The sequence below is a fragment of the Zonotrichia leucophrys genome, chromosome 11, assembly GCF_028769735.1.
Source record: "Zonotrichia leucophrys gambelii isolate GWCS_2022_RI chromosome 11, RI_Zleu_2.0, whole genome shotgun sequence".
In the NCBI taxonomy this organism is placed as follows: Eukaryota; Metazoa; Chordata; class Aves; order Passeriformes; family Passerellidae; genus Zonotrichia; species Zonotrichia leucophrys.
In genome coordinates this window covers 17,015,919-17,036,238 of record NC_088181.1, presented here as the reverse complement: position 1 = coordinate 17,036,238, position 20,320 = coordinate 17,015,919, and the positions used below count along the sequence as shown (strand labels likewise).

Sequence of the window (20,320 nt, the reverse complement as noted above, 5' to 3'; positions counted from 1 at the left end):
TTAATCACTGACATGCAGTGGAGGAATTGTATAGAATTACCTTTGTAGCCTGTGCAGGAGGAGTGTAGGTATGTATTTTCACAGTGGAATGTAAATACATGAAGAAAAGCAAATTAGTATTATCATTGATAAGCTCAAAACCAATTATGGAAAACAAATTGAATCTCAGAAGTTAAAAAATATACCTGGTTGGCTAAAGTTCCAGGCACATCTTCAGGTGCTGCACAGTGAATGTATGGAATTACAGATAGGTAATTTCTTTATAATGCTGTAAAAACTTTTTTAAAAGCTTCTTGTACAATAGTTTATGTATTATCTCCATCTGTGGTTAATATCTTACTAAACCCATCAAATACTAAAGTAAATTTATTGCAGGGCAATAGTTTTGATTTGTGATTATGTTGTGTTTGAGTAGATAATATGCTATGAGCATTTTTGGATCAGGAAGGACAAACTAACATAAAAGTGTATCAGCTGTGTCATTCAATTAAATTTCAAAAGGAAGGTGTGTAGCAAACAGGAAATCTCAGCATGTGTTACTGTGAGCAGATATGCCACAGAGCATTATCATATCCCACATTTAAAACTTAGGTCTTTAAATGGTGAGAGAGACCTCAGGGTGAGGGGTGTGTGCAGGAATCTTTCACTTACAGTCCCCAAGGACAACTTAGTGCATGGCTGTAGTCCTCCTTAAACCACAAGAGTTCATACAGGACTCTTTGCAAACCCTTCTTTTCTGCAGTACTGGAAAAGTCTTTAAAATACGTTTGGGTTTTATCAGCCTCAGGTATCTCAGTGTCAGGGAACCATAACCTACCAAATACAGCAATCACTCAGAGTTTCAAACTGCTGAGCAGCACCTGTGCCTCAACAAAGAGACAAGATGTAACAGGGGCTGGAATAACCTCCTGCTCTTGGTGAAGATGTTTTCAGGTGCAGGAGGTGTCTGCAAAGGCTGCCCCAGATGCAGGAATATTGTATTTGTGGGGTGCCCTGTGACAGGGAGGAATGATAAATCTGACTCCGTGCTCTCAGAAGGCTAATTTATTACTTTATGATACTATATTATAATAAAGAATACTATACTAAACTATACTAAGGAATACAGAAAGGATACTTACAGAAGGCTAAAAAGACAATAATGAAAACTCGTGACTCTTCCCAGAGTCCTGACACAGCTTGGCCCTGATTGGCCAAAGAGTGAAAACAACTCCCAGCAGAATGCAATGGAACAATCACCTGTGGGTAAACAATCTCCAAACACATTCCAAAGCAGCAAAACACAAGAGAAGCAAATCAGATCATTATTGTTTTCCTTTTTCTCTGATGATTCTCAGCTTCCCAGGAGCAAAATCCTGGGCAAAGGGATTTTTCAGAGGATGTGAATGTGACACATGAGCACCTGCCAGGCTCCAGCCACTGCCCTTCCCTGGCTGGCACTCACAGAGCAGACTCTGCTCCACATTGGCTTCTCAGCATTTATCTCAAGGGGGAATAAAGCAATAATAAGAAAAAGTGATTTAATTTCTGTAAAGACAATTTAAAAACACGCTCATTTTCCAGAGTTAAAAATAATGTTTCAGGAAAAGTCCTGAGGTGCAGCATGCATAAACAGCATACAAATTCTGAGTGGTTTCACTGTGGGACTTTACAAATGTCTAATTTGGGTGTGTAAGGGTGTGTGTGTGCATACAGAGGAGGCATTAAAATGACAGTGTGCTAATTTGTCTGTGTATATTAGCATTTGTATATTGGCTTTCAATTAAGCTTTTTAATAGCTATGGGGAGCCCTCTGTTGGATAGTCTTAGGAAGCCCTGAACATGGAGAAAAAATAGACTTAATTTTTGATGAAAAAGAAGTAAGAGTATTTTAAGGGTTATTTCTGTGTCTGCCAGCATTTTGGCATAACATTAATCTAACTATTCATAGAGTTGTGTGTAATAGAATTGGGAGATTGGGAATTTGGTGTGATTTTTAATAAATTATTCTGTAGAATTTCATGTCTTTTTCTTAACATTACTTGCTGGATATGAATAACATTCATGGGTTTTGCAGAAATGTGCAGCTCAGTTTTTTTATGTACAAAGCAGTGCAGTGCAGGAAGTATCATAAATAAGTTAACTAAGCACCTGAATATTAGAAAAATCACATTTGGAAAACTAAGGCTTTGCTTCTTTGAAATGCATCACTGGCTTTTTAAAAAGTGTAAGTACCAAGGATTTAATTGTTAAAAGAAGATCATAGGCCAAAATACTTGTGCTATTGCATTTTTATTTCTTTTTTAAGGCTGTTATTCTGACTTCTTTGTCAAAAGCTGTGGAAGGTTTAGAAAAGCCTGGCTTTATGATGTTTTTTTCTTAAATTAACCTGTATCAAGTGGGTTTATTGCTTCTGTAAGAAGCTGGTATGGAATTGTATCTCTGATAGGGCATCATAATCCACACTTTTTATAGGTACAGCTTCTGCACTAAAAGATCCCAGTGCAAAACAAAGGACTATCAAGGGAATTTCTGACACTCCTTGTTAATACACATTGTCTTGCTAAGCAGGGCTATCCTTTTCAATCTGTTAAATATTGAAATAGCTATCTAACACAAAGCACTGTGATTGACAGAGAAAGAAATCAGTATTTTTAGGGAGGTTTAGGTGTTCAGGATACAGATATTTAACTGGTATGGATATTAAAAGCAAATATTGCAATAGCACCAAATCAGTGCTTTGTATAAATAATTCATGTGCTATAGCATTCTGTGGTGAACATGGAAATTATCAATTTGCTCTAAACCAAACACTTTCCCTAAGCAGGTGCCTGTTTCTGTGATCAGAAAGGTCATCCAGAAAAATGGGGTAGGCTGAGTCACCATTGTAGGCCCTTGGCCCTTTTACTCACTATTAACTTTAAATAAAATCTTCTACTTGGAATGTAGCAAATCACAGCTGGCAGTGATGATGTATGGCCATGCTGTTCACAAATTCTGATTTTCTTCTGTCATCTTGAAGCTCTGACAGCTTGGATTGGAGCTGAGCCCTGGGCTGAGGTTCACTGCATCCTCTCCAGGTTTTGCATTACTAATGGGATGCCAAGACCCTTTTGTTTCTGTACTGAGGCATTTGGTAGTGGGGAAAGTGGAGTCCCAAGCTAAATACTTGTTGTAGTTTGCAATCTCCTGCCTTGCACACAAGAGGCTTCCAGCATTTTGGAAAACCAAAGGTCTTTCAGAGTTTGGTGAGGAGTAGAATGACATTGAAAGCTGCTACTCAAGAAGACACTGACCCAAATAAAAAGAAGGAGTAGAGATCTGAGTCCTTTAGGCACAAATCCAATGTGCACCTGGGAGTCCTGCTCAGAGAATGGCAGCCCCACATGGCAAGTGTCTCATGGGCAGCTGGCTTTTGTTCACACTGCAGGAAGAGGTTGGGTCAATACTGGTTCCAGGGCCCTGTGGGAGGTGGGAACTCTGGTTTCAGCTCTCCCAAACTCATCTCTGATTTTGGCTGGAAGTGATGACCTGACCCTGGGAAACAGCATCCAGTTCAGTAGGAGCCAGTGTGCTTCAATGAAAAGTGTTGGCTCAACAAATCAGCATCTGCCACCTGAGAAATTAAAGCTTTCTTAAAAATAATGGAAGCAAATTGCCTTGAATCCTGCTGCCCTTGCCCTGCAGGAGTTACACCATGGCTGGGGAGAGAGGGCAGGGAGGGGACAGCAATGAGCATCAAAGCCACCTGCAGCAGAGCAAGGGGCAGGGCAGATGTCTCTGCTCACCTCTGTGGTCTGCTGGTTTGTTCTAGAAACCTGAAGTGTATATTTTATGTTTTGAGTTGAGTAGTTTCTGAGTAAAATTGGAGTTTATTGCATTGTTGGCTCTGGCAGGCTTTGTGGTTTCCTGGCATTGCCACGTGCCAAACTCATGGCAGGAGTTGATTGTTCTGTTGCAGTTGATCAGCAGGGCTCCTGCAGTGTTTGGCAAATAAAAAATGCTTTTGTGATCTTAAAATAAACATTGATTCTTCATGATGGGGCTTACACTTAAATAACAGAAATGTAAGAAAATCAGCCTGATTTAACAGAAATCAGATGTAACTGAAATAGATACAGCTGTTACCTGAGGTGCCTTCCTGCAGGTGTCATGAATTGCAGGTCTTGGTGTTTTTATGGCATCTCATAGGCAGGTTCACTGACCTTCAAGCACTTACTGATATTTTTGGGGGTTAGTAGGTCCATTTTGGCTTTGCAAAATAATGAAAATAATTGTCTATTCTGCTGAAAAAAATTAAAAATTAACATTTTGAAATATCCTCCTCAGTTACAGTGTTAATGAAGAGCAGACCCCAAGGATCACAGGCACTCACCTGGGCTGGGGCAGCTGCAGGGGACCCTGCTCCTCCCTGGAGCCAGGGCCAGAGTGTGATTTATGAAGGGGACTGGGGTGAAAGCATAAATAAGGGGAGTACAACCAGCATCAACTGCTTGGGAAGTGTAGCAGACCTAGGAGAGAATCCATTAACCTTGTATTCACAGTGGGACTATCTATTATTTATAAAATAAAACTAGCTTTTAGAAGTTTGAATAGAAGCAGGTTGGATCAACAGAAGATGGATTTCATTTTATTTGACTGTTTGTTTTAACATTCACATAATTGCTTATTGATTACTTATTTTATTGAAATAATTTATAGATTTCAGTGACAGTACAGTGTCCTTGGTGAAACAGAATCTCTCTCATTGCTGTTCTCATGATGTGCCATCACTGCTGTGGATGACAGTAAAACAAGTTTTACCTGGAAATAGTTTTATTGCTTTCAGGTACTAGAAAACTTTGTAATGTCACAAAACCAAACACATTTGTCATAAAAGTCCAACGTTTGCATAATGTTAAATGATTTAAGTGTGTCTGGGCTGTATCAACAAGCATGGCTATTTGCTGACTCAAATGATAGAGCTGGGGACATGGAAAACTGTCTAGTACTGCAAAAAGCCTTTATCTGAATAGTTTAACTCTGAGGCATATTTCTGTTTCTGCCTTTTTCCTAAATATCCCAGTGCAAATTTAAATCATCAGAATCATACTGACAGCAGGGGGCACTAAAAGAAGAGCTGTGGAGAGGAGGGAGCTTTGCCCAAGGTTTCATTTTGGTAACATCGTGCCCTTGCCAGAGCAAACACTCAGCAGCCCTCTGGGAGCACTGCCTCTACATGCTTGCATTCTGCTCAAGCTGTCACACTTGGGTTTGTTTCCTTCCATTTGGCACCTGGATGTAGCTTTTGGTGTTTCCTTTGTATTATTACCTGTGGTGCTCTCAAAAGATCCTCCTAGCACTCTCCTATTGTCATTTCAGAGGATTTGCTCATCACAGGGAGTTTTTCCTGGCTGCAAGTGCAGGTAGTTGGGGAAGTTTGTTCTGGATGAAGCAGAGAAGGAAGATGTTGAATGTTTGGGGCTGTTTATTTTTAATGGCTAATATTCACATATTTATTGTAATATTGTACAGCTTTATTTGTGGGAAATGCACTATTGGAAGATAGTGCATTTCCCACAATTGCACTATCTTCATTGGAAGAATAAGTGTAAGACTTTCTCTGAGGACTGAATCATTATTTCAGGAAAATATTTTCAGGCTGTCATTTATTTCAGGAAAATATTGGAAAGTTTTCAGTAAGTCAAGAAAAGATTTAGGTGAGCTTGAAAAAGGTATACCAGAAAAGATGATCAAAGTTTGCTGTATTTGTTTTTCAAACTCTTTTTGGAATTCTCAGTATTTTATCAAGTTGTACAATACTAATATCAACCTAGAACCAGAACTCATTTGTCCAGGTGGGGGCAATGTTGTATTTTAAAAGCAGGAATTGACCTTCTTTTTCCATCAGATAATACAAGTCCTTCCTTTTCCAACCCAAGTTCTTCAGTGTCTGCTATTAAAACCATCTATCCTATGGTACAAAATATTGTATTTATTACTTCTTGAAAGCACAGCTTGTAAGATCTCAGGATGTTCATGTGTCAGATGTAAATGCTCAACCATTTTATGTGGGTGGGACCAGTATTTTCATTTGGCCTTGTGCACTTTTATGCATTTTGAAGTTCAGTGCTGTAATAATATGCAAAAATTATGGTTAGCTTTAACTTTTCAGTCTGCAGTTTTGAAACAGCTTGTTGGTAGTAATGGCTTTGTTTCTAATAATAATACAAAGTACATTGCTGCTACTTACTGGTTGATTGCAAAATTAACTGGCTATCCATTTCTGAAATAATTCCTTTGGCCTGATTCCTCTGGTTTGATTAATATTTACTGTTTTCATCAAGTGTAGGTATTTTTCATTTTGTTGTACCTGTGGACTATATTAATTTTATGCTAATTCAGAAAAATTGAATTTGATTAAAAATAGAGAAATGTATTTGCTAGAATTAACAATAATTTTGCTGTAATTGAATGGCTTCTGTTAGTACTGGTTAATTCAGGCTGTGAGGTTGCTTTCTGTCAGAAATAAGAATAAGCCTATTCACCAAAGCTCAGATCACTAAGTATTAGTAGTGTGTTTGCTGTAACAAATTTTAGCTTTCCTTTAAGGGCTGTATTATAGTCTGCCTTGTAATTTTTGCTGTCTATAATGTATGTGAAATGTCTTTTTAATTGTCAACTGTGAGTTTTATCTGTCATAGTTTTAGCATAGCACTCCCAGCATATTCTGAAAAAACCTGGCTGCTGTTGGACTTGTAATCTGCTTTTTGTGGTGGTCTTTAACACAAACACACATGCAGTGTGATAGAAGTACTCTTGATGGATGTTGCTTGTGCTGGATGGAATTCAGTAGCAAAATCTTTCCCATTGGTGTGAGGAAGTGAATTGGGTAGGTCAAAATGCACTTTTAGTGGGAGTCTGCCTGGCTTTTAAACCACTCCAAGTCCCCAGCACAACTTCTGTGTGCTGCCCCTGAAGCAGATGAGCAGATGTAATTCCCAGTCCTTGTATCAGGTCAGTGCCAGTTCTTCCCTTGTGTCTGCCCAGAGAATCTCATTCCCCACAGCAGGGGCACAGTGTGGCAGAGCCTCAGGGGGAGTTTAGTTTAACACTCACACAATTGCTTATTGATTACTTATTTCTGAGCCCCTGTTCAGGGCAGGACTATTCCTAATTGCAGTTGCCTACAATCCACTTCAGGTGCTGCCATGAGGAGTGGGTGTTTCCTTCAAATAGGAAAGAAATGTTCTTACAGGCAAAATAACCTGCTCAGCAGGGGAATAGGCAGCCTCCTTTTTGGAAATACTGGTTGCTGCCTTCACTGCTGTGCACTTGGCTTGAGCTTTTGGACATGCCCATGGAATGGCTAGCAACTTCTTCTCAGGGGTTTTTCATTCAGTTGTCAGCTTCTGTAGAGTATTCTAAAACTCCTGTCTGTTGTGTTCCATTTGAGAATTGATAATTTGGAGGTTGCTTGACCAATCAACAAAAAAACCAAGTGAACCTGTGCCATTGGATACTGGCCCAGTTTTCATCATGGAAAACATTGAAAGTGTTTTACTTTGATGGACACATGTGTGAGCATGCCCACACACGTAAGAAAACGTGACAATATTTACAGTAAGATCATGAAGTAACATCTGCCCCTTCACGTGTTCAGCTGCTCTCCAGTGGCTGTTTGTCAGGGCAGCACAGGTCAGAGTGCCCAGACACAGCTGCTGGAAGCCAAGCCTTGTACTTCTGATTGCCAGCACCCAAGAATCATGGCCTGCTTTGGAAATATCAAACTTTTACAATTCACTTTCAGTACTCCCACTTCTCAGCAGACATCTAGAAATGGACTGGTTTAGTCAACTGCAGCCATTCAGTGACTTCCAAATGGAGCTGTGCTGTTCTTACCCTGAGACACATTCTGGTGAGGAGCCAGTGAGCTTTGCTGCTGTTGTGTTCATTGGGAAGCAATCAACCATTGGGAAGCAAACAAGCAATTGGGAAGCTGCCAATGCAGGTTTCTCCCTGGATGCTCCCTCTCTTCCTGCAGCTCTGGCTTCCTTGCTCCTTGCTGGAGCAAGTCATCTGCAGCCATGAGTGCCCCAGATACTGCTTTTCCAGTGGGGAGGCTCCTCATGGATGGAAACTAGTCAGAACTTGGAGTTTGCTGCCACCTCTGCTGATTTTTCAGCAAATTGTCTCTGCTAAAGAGAGTACTGCTGAAGAGAGTGACTTGAGAGGCTTAGTAAATATGTCTGTTAAAAAGGGATAATAATTAGGGAAGTAAAGACAGAAAAAAACCCATCCATTCAGCAAAAAGACAAGTCAGATAGGTAACCCTTTCATCAGAACTTTTTCTGGTCTCTGGCACACTGTCAGAGGGATCTGGCTGAGGTTTTCAGCTGCCTTCTGCATCCTGTGGAGCCCTCATTGCTCCTTCCCCCAGCCCAGCATGGTGTTCCCAGTACTTGTGATTTGTGTACAACCCCTCGGTATCAGAAACATCCCTCTGCTTTAGCTGAAACTCTGAGAATGGCACTTGGGGTGAATTTATCTGTGAACAAGCCAGTCTGAAGATTTTTTGGCTCTTTGCTCTGGGCAAACTTAACCTTTTTAAGAAGGCATTAATGCAAACTACCTGGGGATAGAAGAGGGTTTATATTTGGTCATGGAATTGATTGTTTTAGTGCAGAAACTTAAGGATCTCATCTTAGATTTATTCAAGACATAAATGCTGTAAGCAAGGGACTCCTTCTTAGCCTGTGGATGAAAATAGCAATCTTCCTAGTGTACATGGGTGTTTACTGAACCAGCTCTTGCATGCAGCTCATTGGTAAATTCAGTGAGATTTAGATTTCATATCCTATGGGAGAAATGGATCTGAAGGTCTGCTTAGCTCAAATCATTGTAAGAGAGGACATTCCCATACTCTGTTGGTTTTCTCTCAGCATCAGGGCTGAAGCAGTAGAGCAGGGGCACAACTCCCTCACACCAGCACACTGCTGCTCTGATTCTGTGAGCCAGATTCTCTGATTCTCTGATTCTGTGTCCTGTGTGACACTGAGGGGAAACCTGAGCACTGCAGGCACCAACACCCACTGAAGCTTTTGTGTTCAGTTGTTTTATTTTCTTTTCTATTTTTTAATCCAGCCAGCTCAAACTTTTGTGTATTCTTGCTACAGCCACTGAAGTCTCTGTAGTTGGGATTGTAGAGATCCAGGCAGGCAATCTTCTCTCCTTCAAAATTCAGTGTAGACAGAGATATTTATTTTTATTACACTCTAACTGAGCAAAGCTTGGTTAGTGGTGGATTTTGTCATCTTCTGTGTGAAGAGTTTGAGACAAAACTCCCATAATCTTTGAGATAGTTTGGGAAAGCCTGTGAAGTGAGACAGTGGTACAAGATGAGCAACGATAAAAAAGTCATGGAGAAGGTAGACAAGATGAAAAGAATTGAAGAGAAACAATAAGTGTGGGAGCCCGTGGTTACCTGACTTGCAGCTGGGTGGAGAGTGGCCATGCAGTGAAAGTACATTTACCTCTGGCTGCAGCCTCTCTTTCTGAACAGGAGGCTTAAACAAAAACTTGATTTCTTGTGAATACCCAGAATCAAATCTCCTACACAAAAAGTATTCTCCAACACTTTTTAAAGGTTATTCTTGACTCCAGGGGTGCTGATGACAAAAAGCTGGCTTTAAACCAGTGAGCCAAGTCTGGCTTCAAGACAGAGCCAGTACAAGTTCCTTGTCTGCCATGTCAGATGGAAGCTGGTAACAGCAAGGCTTCTCTCAAAAAACCTCATCCTGAGCATGGTAGGACTATACACTATGCTGTCCCAATTCTCTCCTGGGGTTTGTGATCTTATCTTACCTGGTGTTGCTTTTTTAATTGATAACTCTTGGCTAGTTAAGATGCAAATGTATGAAAGAGTGTGTGTCATTTATCTCTCTGTTTTCTTCCTTGTGATATCATTTACATTAATTCATTCCTGTGGTCTCCTATTAAACCACCCTATTTCCACATCAGCTGGCCTGTTTCCAAAACATATCTCATAGAAATGCTGATACCTAGTTCCCTTAAGCTTGAAATTGCCTTAGAAGTGTTTAACCAAACAAACAGTTGGATTTTGTGAGTGTGTGAATACTTAAGGATTTAATTGCTGCATGAGGTGTAAAGCACAGAGTGCTCTCTGTGAACTCAGAGCAGAGTGTGCTGAGATCACACAGCATAAATCTCCAGCTGGGGGTGACTTGCTTTTATGGCAGTAAGAGGAAGACAAAACTGTGTGTACCTTTATTCCTGCTGTCCCAAAACTGGCTGGCACCAGTTCATCTGTGTGGCTGCTCATTGGTGTGTTGGTTAGTAATGGCTCAAACCCCTGAAACCTCAGTAAATGTTGCTGAGTAAAGTGCTTCAGTTTTCACACCTGTTTCACCTGAGGAGTGAGGAGGGCACTGTAAGATAGGGCAATATCAGTTTTCTAATTGCTGGTCTTGCAAACCCAGCCAGAGGAAGGGAAGATTTGTCCTGAGAACAGACTGGGGAGGAGGTGGGCTGCAGGTGGGTGATGCTCAGGATCAGGGTGCATTGCACAAGGACATCCACCTGGGTCTCACCCCAGTCATCACTCTGCCACATTAACAGCTGCACAAGAGTAATTCTTTTATAACCACCATGAGGAGATCCAGCTCTGAGTGTACAGATCAAGCAGCTCTGTGGAGCAGGAAGGTGACAGCTTTATGTGTTAGCTCGTGGGAGTAGATGTAGGCTTCCCAAAAAATGCCTGCGAGAGCTTGTCTTTGGGCTGGGTTGGTGCTTGGATCATAACAATTCCTACACATGGCTCAGATATCCCAAATAAAGTATTGCTTCCCATTGTGATATTGGCCATAATTTGCTTCATTGCCTGGCAGTTTCAAATTATTTGACAATAAAAGTGTCAGCAAGCCTATAAAAGTAAAACACATGCTTAAAGGAAGATGATGCTTTATTTTTGAAAAATGGTATACAGTGACTTTATGGAGAAAAGAACTATGACTTTTTATAGTCCACAGTGTTCAAATTTAAAGTGTTACGCAAAGTGTTCGTGGTGCTTCACAGTCAAAGGTTAAGAAAGCTAAAATCAATATCAAAATGCATATTATTTTTCTTGGCTTGAAAGCAAAAAATGTAACTATAAATCTGCATTTTGTGGTGCCAATATTCTGTGAAAGTAACACAGCCATGTCTTACTCATGTGTTTTGTTTCAGAGGGAAAGGAGGGGAAAGGAGCTTTTGTGCATCACGTTGTGTTTCAGTTCCAGCATTGACTTACAAACCTGTATTCATTTTAAAATTGACAGGACTTGAAATATTTCCTCCCAACTTCCCTGCTGGGTTCCTGCACGGAGAGCAGAGCCCCAGTTGTGTTGTGCCTGGCAGAATGCTGCAGGGACTTGCTGGGAAGGGCTGCTCTGAGGAGGGGCATGTCCAGCCAAGCCTGTCTGCACTGCTGTGGCATGTCACACACGTCTCTCCTTCTTTTTGACTATGATACTGGTTTATGTGCAAAATGATTGAAACTTGTGGGTTTGTGTTTTTCCCTGTGAAAGCAATTAAATGCTGTTAGTTATTTTTGAAGGTGGCTTATAAAGCAGGCAGAAGGAACCTTGTATTCCAATGCTGTTGGCTAATGTTGGATTACTGGTTCATTCTGTCAGTAGAACAACTGGCATGTTATCTGATTTTTCTTATATTTTGCATTGTTCAGTTTTAGTTAGTAATGTTTACAGTATTTTGCAATATGTTTTGTAGAAAGATTGTGTACACACACAGAACTGAAGCCTCCACTGGGAGAGCTATGTCCATAATTCCAAGAAGTTTAGACTGTTTTTGCTATGCATCTTTTACTTATGGTATGGTTCCCTGGTCATTCTAGAAAATAAATTGAAACAATAGCATGGAGTTTTCATGGGGTGCCCAGGTCTTCTGGCTGTTAAATCTGCTTTATACATTATTATTTTCACCCTGAAATGAAGGTGTTTGTTGTTTTGCTCACAACAGAATGATGCAAAGCAGGATCAGCTTTCTCTCAGAAGGCTTTCAAAGAGATTGAGCTGGCCTCCTCAGCTCCAAGCTGAATCAATGAACAGTTTGACATAAAACCCAATGTCTCTCTTTGGTCAGCACCACTCCTCTGATCAGCATCCCTTTCCAATGCCTCAGAAACCTGACAACCTCAACCCTGTCATCTCATTGAAATCAGCAATTCACAATTGTTCTTGCTGCAGAAGGAGTGGTGAAAGGGTATTTTTAGAATGAAGTTTTTCATCATTCAGCAGAAAACTGAACTCACAGTTTTGTCATACAAAATGTAAAGTTTATGCAATATATATGTAATGATGACATACACAGGCTGCTACATGTGTAGCACTTAATCCATCTAAAAGGGAGATGTGATAGGGTTTGGTGAATGTTTATGATATTATTGCATATGTTGTTCTGTTTTTAAACAGCTCTTAAGAGGTAAGCTATAGATCAAGATGCCTGTAGGCCTGTTTTCATTTCTGCATTTGTTTATATTGCTGCTGCATTTGATAACATTCCAAATAACATTAAGTAGTTGTTTCTGTATGTGACCCTTTTAAGACCACACTACCAGACAGGTAATTTTGTACATGCAGTTGAGAACAAACTAGAATGCACTGGTAGTATCTTTTTCAATTTACCATCTAATTTCAGTGTAAAATAAATGTGCTTTTTATAAGGAACCTTCTCTTACAAATTTTTTTTCTGGTTAGTCAACAGGAAAAGATAGTAGCTGTCAAACATTTTATTTGATTTGATATAAATGTGCTTCACCATTTATTTTGCCTGGCAAGCAAATACATGAAACTGGGATCTTCTCAGGCTTCCATTATTTTCTCAGTATAACTACAATATTTTGGCTATTTCCATGTCTTGGGCAACATTTTAGCTAATGGATATGTTCCCAACTGAAGTTAAATGGAAGAGAATTCCTGATAAGAGCCAAAATATCTCCCAGATGTCCCATTTGGTTTGGATGCTTTCTCACTGAAGCATACAGGCTGGATGGTCTGTGGTGGAATTTGAAAGATCATCTTCCCTCATGTCTCCTCTTGTCTGGAAGCCAAGAGACCTGAACAAATGGTGCTTCCTAGCTTGTGAGCCTTGTTTTGGTGTACCAGCAGCTTTGGGATATTTTTTTTTTCCATTCAGTTCTCCTGTAATTCAAAAATTATTTAACAGCCACTGAGTGATGAATGGGTTTGAGAAAATGCTGATAATTGTAAGGGTAAAGACATAGGTAAAATTCTGCCTCTGGTAAGTTCAGAATAACTACTTTGCAGGGTAAAATATACAATAAAATACACAAAGCATAGCAACTTCCAGTAGACATGTTCAAGGAGTTCTCAAGTTGTCACAGCTTTAGTGTCAACCTGCTGAATTGGCATTTACACTTGTAAGTGCAACAGTTAGGCCACAGCCCTGCTGCAGAGCCCACAGAGCATCTTGAAACTTGATTTGTGACTTTGAAAGGTTCAGTCTGGGATGGGTTCAAAGGTTTAGAACTGATCTGTTTCTTGTTGGTACATTACAGAATGTAGCAGCTTCTTCCATGATTCCCAGTTGCTGTAACTGCTTTTCTGTGTCTGTAGAATTTTTATGTGCAGCTTTAGTAATTTTTAGAAGTGAGTCTAACCATAAAATCAAAGCTTAGACAGTGTTGATGGTGTTTCTGATTTTGAGGTTTGGCCAGGCTGGTTTACAGTTCCTGTTCTGGTGTCCAGTCGTGGTTTTTTCACCCTGACATTTCCTGCCTGTTTTGTATCTTTTTTCAACTGGCAAATTTCTGATTTAACTTTCCATATTCCATATTTAGGGGAATGACTGTGGTGTGTGCACCACCTGGTAACACAGATAACTTTGCTCTCTCTCTGAGCTCTCTCCTGAGGAGCTGCTGCTGCAGCTTTAAGGCTGGTGCAGCTGCAGCCACTGGGGCAGTTCCTGATGTTCCAGTCCTGCAAGTCTCTGCAGCTGAGCCTTGCCCAGTCTGGGGAGGCTGGCAAAGACTCCAGGCAGGGCAGAGATTTGTTCATGGAGGAAATCGTAGAGTGGATTTGAAAAGTTCTTGGAGTAAATCTTCATGTGGCTGTGTGTGCAATGCAGCAAGAAGAGCCCTAGCCCTGCTGAAATATTCTTCAGTTTTCTCATGATTGCCTTTGTTTACTCACTGTGCGTTGCTTTCAGTGCAGTTGTGTTGGAAATGGTGATCACTGCAGCAGAGTGTGATAGCAATTTCTGTGGTAGTTTATATTTATCCTTACCTGGTCACACATGCTGCATGGGGACAGAGCCACACTGCAGGTTTTCCTAATTGCTGCTGTAATTAGGACTCAGTGACAGAGAGGGTGCCCCAGAGGAGTGCCCTGCCTTCTGCTTGTGCTGCTGACTGACCCTGCTGTGAAACAGCAGCAAGAGGAGGAAAACTCCAAGGTTTTCAAACACAGTGAAGGAAAATCATATTTCTTATGGTGATTTCCTTGGGGTCGTTGGAAGAAGACTTAAATTCACAGATTTCAACTCTGACTCATTACCACAGAAATCAGGAGGTCACACAAATACTGTATGAAGATCAAAATCTTGTATGTAAAATGTTCCTTCCTGCAATCAATGCATGATGAACCAAGGGGGTTATTTGCTCAAGTGTTGTCTGGTCCAAATGGTTATTTGGTTATTTACTGATTTCTGATCCTGCTGAAGGCACTGCAATGCTTTATCCAGCAGGCTTGAGAAGCATGGTACTGCAAATGTCTCACATGGTCCTCACAAGGGTGTAGAGTCCCACTTGCTGTTCTTGTAGCTTGATTTCTGGCAGCTGAGCAATCAGTGGTGAGTCATTTAGTCATGTATAGAATAAATGCACTTCTTAAGGGGTAAGCCAGGTTCTTTGGCCCCATAAAAAAAGCACTTCATAATTTCTTTCTTCTGCCTCTGGTGCAGAGAGCTGTACTGTGTGTACTTTTGTGGTTGGCTCTTTCCATAATCCTTATTCCATTAACATTTCTCTGTTAAGTGAGATTCTGTAGTGGAAGCTGGATGCTGTATGTGGTGCTAGCATTTTTCAGGAAAGAAAAAAGGATATGTTTTTTCTTCTGAGAAGAATTCCTAGAAACTGAAACTGAGAAGTTTAAAGTGGATTCTTCATGTACTTTTTATCTTCATTTCTGTGTTCTCTGAGCATTCCCATCCTGACCAGCACAGCCCATAAGGGTGTTCATTTAAGCCATATGGAATGCAGACACCCTTCTGCCAGGGGATTCCAAGGGACTGACACCCTGCTTTACTTAGAACAGGGTTCAAGCAGTGATTTGCTGATCAGCTACAGCAGAGTCTGATAGCAATTATTTGGTGATCTACCAAAATGTAGATGTTACTGAGTGCAGAGTAAGACAAATGTTCTACCACCATGTTCTGCTATTTCTTTGGAACTAAATTTTCATTTCTTTCCCCTGTGTTTCCTTTTCAGCCTGTTTGATATGGGAGGAGAATATTACTGCTACAGCTCTGACATCACCTGCACCTTCCCTGCCAATGGCAAGTTCACAGCTGACCAGAGGGCTATCTATGAGGCAGTGCTGAAGGCCTCAAGGGCTGTCATGGCAGCAGTCAAGCCAGGTAAAACATCTGCCAGCAGGAATTCTGAGCTTTGGTAGCAGCATTCAGGCTGTCAAATCAATTATATTTGCATTTCAGAAAGTGGTGGAAGGGAACAAGATGATAAAATTAATTTCCATGGTTAAGCAGCTTCTAATGTATACACAACATTTTCCATACACTTCTAAAGGCATAACATAGAAACAATTATTAATACAATTAATATGATACTTTAATATTTATTTATTTTTAATTCCTTTCATCTACTTTCTGTTCTTATTGTTGTCTTGCCTGTTGGGAAGAATGATGCAAATGCATTTACAGTCTTCATGAAACCAGTAATGATGACAGTTGTTGTTCAGATGTGTCTTGACACACACAGCCATCTTTTCAGGGAGCTTCTGCCAAATGCTGCAGTCAGAGTTCGTGTGAGCACATGTTGTGCTTCAGTTTGTTTCAAGTATCTTCTGCATTTTATGTGTAGGCACAATAGAAATCTTCTATTGAAGAAAGGGATGGAGTGTGCATCTTTGGGAAGGATAATTAGCCTTAAAAAGCTTTCAAAAGCACTGGCTATTGGGTACTTCACTGTATGCCTTTAAATTGCAGGCAAACTGATCCAACAAATACACATTTTCATTTGAAACAACTGTCTGCCTTAATGAAAACCTTATTTTTCTCCCATTCTGCTTTCAGGCCAGTAAATAAATGTTTTAGAGCTAGCTGCTGCTGTGATTTTGTCACTGGTGAAGGTACTTGAGCATTTCTCAGTATTACTAATGGAACATCTTCAAGAAGAATGTACTCAATGCACAAAGCACACTTATCCTTTAAATGTGCTGTATTAGTCTTCAGTCATCAGGCCCTGAGTGCCTGAGCTTTCTGGATTGCCTGTTGGAACAGAAGCAATTTTCCTGTTACACTGGCTGCCAGCAGCTCTGTTGATTTGAGCACTTTGCAAGGGAGTGATGCCTTAGGTTTTAGCTTTCATATTTTCCAGATTGTACATTAGTATATAACTCTGAGCCTCATATAGAGTGTTAGCAGGTTATCCTCACAGTTCAGTCAGACTAAACAATCCTTTCCAGCCTGGGAACTGAGGACACCATTGCAGCTTCAGGCCTAAAATTGTAAACATCAGGTAATAGAGGACAGCAAACTGGGAGGATGGGACTGCATAACCTGGAGTTGTAATTGGACAATTAACCTCAATATGGAAATGGGCCAAAACTTATAAAAGTGGGAAACTGTGTGATCCATTGTCCATCCTGGGGGTAGCCTTGGCCAGGCTCTTGTTCTGCCCAAGGTGAATCCTTTGAAAGCCTTTTGAATAAATCCCTATTTATTCCTTTAACTCTGTCTAGCCTGTGTTCTAGGTAGCCTCTCCAGGAATCAGGAGAAATAACACTTGGTATTTATCTGCAAAATGAGACTAGATATTTTGCTATTTTAATAACAATATGCATTCTTCATCATCTGCTGTTCCTCCCCTCAAGACTTATCCCTATTCCTCTTCACAGTTCATGTTGCATTTCAGTGTCACCTTTAATTTCATGTAACATTTTTAGCAGTATTTTATGCTAATAAGTTGCAGACTGTCTTCAGAATTTGAGAGCTAATATGATGTTGTGCTCAGGGTAGTGTAGAGAGTTTTTCAGTTTGCTGAACACTTTATTTACAGTGTCAGAAAGTAAGGACACACTAAATTGAGTATTTCTGAGAAGTACTTGCAAGAGTCTTTTACTAGCTTTGGGAGCTTGAGATCCACACACAGACAAATCATTCTTAATCTGGCAGAAAAAGGGACTGAACTTTCTGTTTTTATTGTTGTCCTGCCTGTTTGGAAGAACGGTGCAAATGCATTTACACTCTTCAGGAGACCAGTAATGATGAATTTTGTATCTACAGAAAATGGGCTGTGGACTGGTTCGTTGGTTTCATTCCTTTTGTACTTCAGAGTGCAATGAAATGCAACCTGGACTCTTGAATTACAGATCCAGTCAAGAGTCTGGTAACATGCAAAACTTTTCACCATCTGAGAAGTCTGCTCTTTAGGTCCTTTTTAAGATCTCCTGGAAGAGCAGGATTCTGAAAAAGGAGAAATGGAAATGCTGACCTTTACAGCATGGTTAGTGTCACAGACTTATCAGGCTGCAGAGAGAGCCCAGAGCCCCTCAGGGGGCTGATGCCATTGTCACTGCTGTCCAGGGGGAAACATTGCAGGGAGAGAGGTGCAGCTCCTTAAACAAACCTCATTTCCTCATTTGGGAGCTCCTGGACTAAAGCACTGGGATCTGCCCCTGGGGGAGCCAGGCACTGCCACTAAGGGGAGCAAGAAATGATGATGTGAATTCACAAGTCTCTTCTCCCTGTAATACTTTGTGTCTCCAAAAGAGAAGGCAAAAGAGCTTGCAGGGTTGGAGGCACTAAATTTAAAATCAAGAGCCACCATGTTTTAGTGAGATATTCTGGATTATGGAGCCTATGTTGATTTTGCTGTTATTTTTGCTACTCTTCATTTCCCAGGGTTCCTAAGGTCAGAGCCAGCCAAGTGCTTGGTCAGGTGGCAGGAGCCATTCCTGGAGCAGCCTGGGTGAGGGTGGGCACAGCACAGTGTAGGAAATGCTGTTTGTCTCCTTAATTGTGCCTTGTGGCAGGGCTCACAGGGCACTTCTGGTAGTTGTCATCGGGATATTAATTATTCCTGGGGTCTTTCTGACTGCAAGGTAGGGATGAGTACTTTAGGAGAGTCACTGACCAAATACTGGCTTACATAACTGTGTTTATGGAAGGACACAGCTTGCTAGCAACCTTAAACGTTCTGGATAGGTGTGTTTAATTCAGAGATTTGCATTTCTTCCTACAGTTTGGCTCTCATGTGAACCTAATTAACTTTTGAGTGCTGGTATTTTCTGAGAGATAATAGATCTCCTAATAAAATTCTGTGTATATTTCTATATACACAGAATTTGTATATTTATAACTGTATATATATACAGTTGTTATAATTTTTAAAATACTCCAAAATATTGTATTTCATTATAGAGAAGCATTCATCTGCTACATTCTATGCATGGTCCCAATATACAAACAGCTCTAATCATATATATGGGTGTCCTTACCTTGCAACTCCTAAAAAAGAATTCCTTCTGCAAGGCAAATAATATATTCTGAAAGTTAAGAAACACTCTCTGTAGGATTACAGCCTAAGTACAGTGCAGTTGTCACAACTTCTGCCACAAACAAAATCTGTTTAAAAAAAAAGGGGGAGGAAGACTCAGTCTTGCATAATCAGCAGTTTTGAAACCACTGAACATGGAGCACTGATGAAGACAGTGATGCTTGTCACTGAAGAGAAAGTCAGAAAAGTGTGCTTGTGTGGCAGTGGGCTAATTGTCTTTCCTACAAAGTAGGCCTATGATCCAAGATGTTAGAGAGGAATGTTGGATTTCTGCTTAGGGGATATTCTTAATTGTGTCAAGTCCATCTGCATTAAATTTCCTCTTCCACAGAACTAAAATACAGGGGCAGATGTGCAGAAAATTGACACTTTCATTTCCTTCAGTGGCTGAGGCATTGTCTGTTTCTTTCTCAGGACAGTGATTTGAGAAACAATTTATATATATATATATATATATATATATGCTTTACAGATATATGCTACATGGAAAGAATAGTTTAAAAAGAGTGCAGTTGTAAAGCCATGTGTCCTAATTTGTCTCACTTCTATTTTCTTTTTTAATCTCATTGGATTTGCCAAAGGTTGAGGCACATTAAATGCAGTCCTGGAGCACATCTCCCAGTTTACTTTCATCTGAAATGAATTCAATTCATGCACTTCAACATTGCACTGTGTACACAAAAACACAGTAAGTGGGGACAACCAAGAGATTTCACCTCCAAGGATGACTGGAATTAAATGTTCCTGTAGATACATTCATTGTTTCTCACTCTGCTGTCTTCACACAATGCATGTAACAGTCAGAGCTGAGCTAATGAGCAGCTATTCAGTAATTTAGTTTAACCTTTTGTTCTCTGCATGGCCTGGAGCTGTTTATTGCCTACTGTGCAAAACCTGCTCTGAATCCAAAATTATCAATGTGTCCTCACCAGTTTTTTCTCAGAGTGCTCATCATAACAGTACTGGGCAGGCAAGGAAGTTTGCTGGCACTGCATCTCAAAGATGTGCAAGTGAGCAGCAGCCCCCTTCTGCAGGCAGGCTAGAGAAGTTAGTGTAAAAGCTCTTGACTCATTTGGGATGCCAAGATGGAAATTCTTCAGACTCAAGATCTTTTTTAAGAGAGTTGAACATTGCTCTTGCTCAAACCACAGCTGTTGTGACCTCTGTTACAGCTGCTGAGAGCCCAGCCTTTCTGCAAATCACACTCCAGATTGTCAAGCCAAACTCTGGTAGAATGAAAGAAAATGATTAGTGAAAAAAAATGTAAAATAAATTTTAAAACCCCCCTGTGTTTGAAGCAAGTTGCTGAGCATCCCGCTGGGAACCTGAGTCTGGTGCAAGAAAGGTTGCAGATTACCAGAGGCAACTTTTAGGTGCATTTGCCATGCTTGCCTTCTTGTGAAGTCTCTTGGGTTTTTTCTTGCTTCTTTTCAGCTTTTGTAACAGATGGAAGAGGAGTTATATAATGAAGGGAAATCTTCAGTGGTTTATCAGGAGCTGTGCTTGCCTTGGTGATTGGAGTCCTCTGGA

At 40.5% G+C, this 20,320-nt stretch overlaps 1 protein-coding gene across 2 annotated transcripts in view; it reads left to right on the top strand.

The window, feature by feature from the left end:
- The window catches only part of PEPD (peptidase D), a 150,917-nt gene that overhangs the window by 93,977 nt on the left and 36,620 nt on the right, over positions 1-20,320 (top strand). For both annotated transcript variants that reach the window (XM_064723274.1, XM_064723275.1), the window contains exon 12: positions 15,482-15,630. In XM_064723274.1, coding sequence (XP_064579344.1) covers positions 15,482-15,630 — 149 coding nt within the window. The remainder of the gene's footprint in view (positions 1-15,481; positions 15,631-20,320) is intronic.